A 4,809-nucleotide genomic window follows, 5' to 3' on the forward strand; every position below is an offset into this window, starting at 1 on the left:
AAGGGGGAAAGTAACCCGGCATTACCTTGGGCAAACACTGCAAGCAGGACTCAGAACATAAAACCATGAGCAAAACACCCACCTCAGAGTATGATAGGCAGTGTCCTTTTGCCTGAAGTTCTTAAGTCCAGCAACCAAAAGTTCCTTTAACAAGCCCCTCCCTTCTCCCTCCACAGCACCCCACTCACAGTTGTTGTCCTTGGTCAGTGAAGATCCCAGTGAAGACCCAAAGGTGCAGCTCAAGAGTTCACCTCCCACCATGGCAGGGGGTGGGGGGAAAGCACCTTACTCATGCTACTGTCCTGCCACTTGCTCTGCCCCACCAGTCACTCTGCACCCTCTGGGATTTAATAGGGTCCCACCACTTAACACAGCTCTGTGATGTCGGCGTTCAGTGATCTCATGTTAGTGGGGGAGCCTCACTGCTAGCACAGACTGAGCAGAATCTCGCATCAGAGACTCTGTCCCAAAGCAGGTCTAATGCTTAGCCCTGGTTATCAGTGATTTCAGCTCTGTTAGTCTACACCAAGACTCCCAAGTGAGTCTTAGTCAGCTCTGTTATTACACAGTGGAGAAGCAGGATCAAATCATGCCTGGGAGCAGAGCCCAGACCTCCAGGTACAAGTACCCATGGGTGCCAACTCCATGGGTGCTGCGGGGCTCAAGCACCCAAGGAAAAAACACACGGAGTGCTCAGCACCCACAGCTGTTCAGCAGCTGGCAGGAGGCACTGGGTTGAGCCTGAAGAGCAGCAAGAGGACTCGGGGGAGGGGGCAGCGTGAGGGCAAGATCTTAGGGAAATAGGCAGAATGTGGGCACAGCCTTGGGGCAGAGCAGGGGTAGAGCACCTCCCAGAAAAATAAAAGTCTGTGTCTGTGCAAGTATTTACCCCCCACCCCACCTTCCCTCAACTCCCCTGGCCTTTGGTACACATATCTCCTGCTTAGCGAGTGCAGTTTCGTTGAGGGTGAGTCCCTCAATCAGGGTATGCCCAGCACAGTTCTGCTGCCCTTGATTCACACAACAAGGATAGACACCCCTTTATTACCTCTGCTCCAATAGCAAAGTGACTTGTGATCCAACACCAGCCAAAAATCATCATTTGGGCACAGCAGTCCCATCACAGTTGTTTGTTTGTACAGTCATTTTTGTGAAATGGTACTCAAATCAACACACAACAGAACAGTCAATATTACAGACTGGCTGGTGAACGGAAAATAAATGCATCTCTTGTTTTTATTATAACAAAACACAGGGTGTGATGCAGCAAGTGTCCATTTAGTATTGGCCCAGTTTGCTGTTATACAATTTAAAAATTAAACATTTTTATGCTTCCCTTTAGAAGGAAATGATGAGGTGGTAGGTGAACATCCAGGAATAAGTAGTCAAAGAAAATTGATCAATCAGATCAATACTAATGCTTTGCATGTACCTATCCCCCTTCACCTCAGTATCTGAAAGTGCTTTATCAGACGCTAATTTAGCCTCAAAGCACCACTGTGTTTTGTAAATGTAATGTGCATTGAAAAGCCCTATCTTGTGCTGCACTGAAGAGAGTCCTGAGCATGCCAGCAGATTTCTGTTATCAATGGTCAACAGTGAATGCTGTAACATGACCAACCAATTAGAACATGTATGCAAATATTAGTGTCAAAGGGAAAAACTGTTGTCATTTATATATTTATAGCAACAATGGAAGGATTTCAGATAATTCTGATGAAGAAAGATAGTCTGTACATAATGTTACATACTTCTGTTTACTGATCTGGATGGAAATGTTGTCAACCCTGACTTATGGTTGTTAACACTGGGTTAAATCATAAATCAGGTCCCAGAAATCATGAGCTTGGGGGCTTGTTTACATGGTGTGTTAGTCCGCACCAGTAGTTCAATGTAAATTCTTGTCTGCACTAATGTGTTATATACTAACTAGCCCATATAGATCCACTGGGGTGCACTACTGCATGTTAATGTAGTTCAGTTTTAAGCCAGGGGTCTCAAACACATGGCCTGCAGAGTTATTTTCTGTGGCTGCCAAGCTCCTTGCGCTGTCCCCCCCAAGTTATTTCCTATGGCCACCAAGCTCCCCTCCCTCCCCGCCCTTCCCCACCCAGTGCACTGCGTCCCCACTCCTCTGCCTACCTCCAGGTGCTTCCTGCCACCAAACAGCTGTTTGGCGGTGCTTAGCACTTTCCAGGAGGGAGCGGGGAGGAGCGGGGAGCCGCGTGCTCAGGGGAGGAGGCAGAAAAGAGGCAGGGCTGGGGCGGGGATTTGGGGAAGGGGAGCTTGGTGGAATAGGGGTGGGGAAAGGGTGGGAAGAGGTGAGGCAGGGGTGGGGCCTCATGGAAGGGGTGGAGTGGGGGTGGGGCCAGGGGCAGACGGGGGGCTTTAACAGAAGTAATTCTAAAAGTAAGTGCATGTTTTGTCCTTTGAGTCAGGTGCATTACTGAGTGTTTATATTTTATTAAAATCGCTGGGAAATGACTTTGTCAAAAAAAAAGAACACTCATGGAAGAGAAGAGAGTGTTTCAAGACAAATGGGAGAATTTATATTTTTTTCACAGAGGTAAAAGATAAAATTCAGTGCCTTATTTGTCAGCAAACGATTGCTGTTCCCAAGGAGTATAACATGCGTCGGCACTATGACACAATGCACTGTGAAAAATATGATGCATTCACTGGAAAAATCCGAGAGGAAAAAGTTCGGCTACTTAAAGCAGCATTTGCCAAGCAAAGAAATTTCTTTTTGGAGATTAACAAGTCTAGCGAAGATTCAGTAAGAGCAAGTTTTGTGATAAGCAAAACGATAGCTAAATCATCGCAACCTTTTACAGAAGGCCTATTCGTAAAAGAATGTCTTGTGAAGGCCAGCAAAATTTTATGTCCTGATAGGAAGAAAGTTTTTGAAGGCATAAGCTTGTCTGCCAATACAGTTGCCTGCAGGATAATGGATTTAGCAGATAACGTGCAAAAACAATTGATTCAAATGGCAAAAGACTTCGAAGCATTTTCAATTACTCTTGATGAGAGTACAGATGTATCAAATACCGCACAGTGTGCAGTGTTCATTAGAGGTGTGGATTGCAATTTGAATGTAACTGAAGAATTGCTAGACTTAATGCCACTGAAGGGTCCCACAACAGGACATGACATATTTCAAGGACTGGAAGAGTGCATTGAAAGAGCTGTGCTGCCATGGAACAAACTCATATCTTGGGCTACGGCCAGTGCGCCATCAATGTGCTCTGAAAATGTTGGTGTGGTTGGATGTCTGAAGACCAAACTGAACAGCCTCAATATACCAGGAATTAGCTTCACCAGTATACACTGCATTTTGCACCAAGCAGCCCTGTGTGGTAAAAGTCTACAAATGAAGGAAGTTATGGATGTAGTTGTTAAAACCATTAATTTTATATATGCACAAGGGCTGAATCACAGACAGTTCACTTCTTTTCTAGCAAGTATGGACAGCGTATAAAGGGGAATTTCTGTATCACACTCAAGTTAGATGGCTGAGTCTTGGAAATGTTTTGAAGTGTTTTTTTGCACTTAGAGAGGAGATTGATTCCTTCATGAAAATGAAAATCAAGGAGGTTCCACAGCTTGCTGATTCCACTTTTATCTGCAACCTTGTTTTTCTAACAGGTGTCACTGATCACCTGAATACACTGAATGAGAAGCTTCAGGGTAGGAAACAGGTGATAACACAGATGTATGACAGTGTTAAGTCATTCAAAGTCAAGCTTACTTTGTGGGGGAAACAGCTGATTGCTGGCAATTTGGTCCATTTCTCGACTCTGAATTCCTTAGGAAAAGTTGAACCCAAATCCTTGAAAGAATATGCAGATATCATTTCTAACGTACACAAACAGTTTGATGTGCAGTTTAAAGATTTCAAGGCATTTGAATCACATTTTCAACTTTTTTCCACACCATTTGCTGTGGAAATTGTCAACGTTGCAGAGGAAATGCAAATGGAGTTAGTGGAGCTTCAGTGTGAGACCATTTTGAAGCAGAAGTATACAGAAGTTGGAATTCCAGAATTCTACCGGTTTCTTTCACAAGAAAGATTTCCCATGTTATTCTCTGCTTCCGCAAGGGTAATGGCAACGTTTGGAAGTACATATATATGTTAACAGTTTCTCTCTTCCATGAAGATTAACAAATCTGTGCTAAGGTCAAGGCTCACTGATAAACCTTTGCAAGCAACACTGAGATCGGTTTCATCTCAGGATATCAAACCTAATATTGACGCTCTGGTTGATGCAAAACGCTGCCAGCTAAGTGGCCAAAAATGAAATGACTGTCAAAATTAGCACTGAATTTTCACATTACAGTTTTAAAAAAGTTAATACATTGACTTTTAATAGCATACTATATTACTCTTCATTTTTTTCATTTTTGACTATACTTTTGTATTGTTGTATGAAAAGGTTTTAGTGATGCGGCCCTCGGGCCAATGTACTAGTCCCTATGTGGCCCTTGTGGTGATTTGAGTTTGAAATCCCTGTTTTAAGCTGTGTTAACATGCATCAGAGAACTTCCATTGTGTGTGTGAGCAAACACCTCATGAGACCCTCCTTTCTCTCCCCCTGCCCATTACATTCACTGCACTGAAAGAGACAAAGGAAGCATTTGTGGACACTGGGGGAGGTGTCCTGACCTAATTACGTGGCATAATTTACGATTTTACATGGGGCCAAATAACTACAGTTCAGTGATTAGCAGGCTTATTGCCAGAGGTAAAAGTAAGCTGGTCCGGTCTGGTCCGGTGTACCGGCAAGAGCCAGTATGCTGTGCCGGACCGGA

The 4,809-nt window shown here is 44.1% G+C and overlaps 1 protein-coding gene across 1 annotated transcript; it reads left to right on the forward strand.

The window, feature by feature from the left end:
- The first annotated feature begins 2,629 nt into the window (after positions 1 to 2,629).
- Positions 2,630 to 4,298, forward strand: LOC140905748 (general transcription factor II-I repeat domain-containing protein 2-like). The gene is made up of 3 exons (XM_073329148.1): positions 2,630 to 3,356; positions 3,646 to 4,100; positions 4,158 to 4,298. The coding sequence occupies exons 1-3, from the start codon at positions 2,630 to 2,632 to the stop codon at positions 4,296 to 4,298; spliced, it is 1,323 nt and encodes a 440-aa protein (XP_073185249.1).
- The last annotated feature ends 511 nt before the right edge of the window (positions 4,299 to 4,809 follow it).

Source organism: Lepidochelys kempii, chromosome 2 (assembly GCF_965140265.1).
Source record: "Lepidochelys kempii isolate rLepKem1 chromosome 2, rLepKem1.hap2, whole genome shotgun sequence".
Classification (NCBI taxonomy): Eukaryota; Metazoa; Chordata; order Testudines; family Cheloniidae; genus Lepidochelys; species Lepidochelys kempii.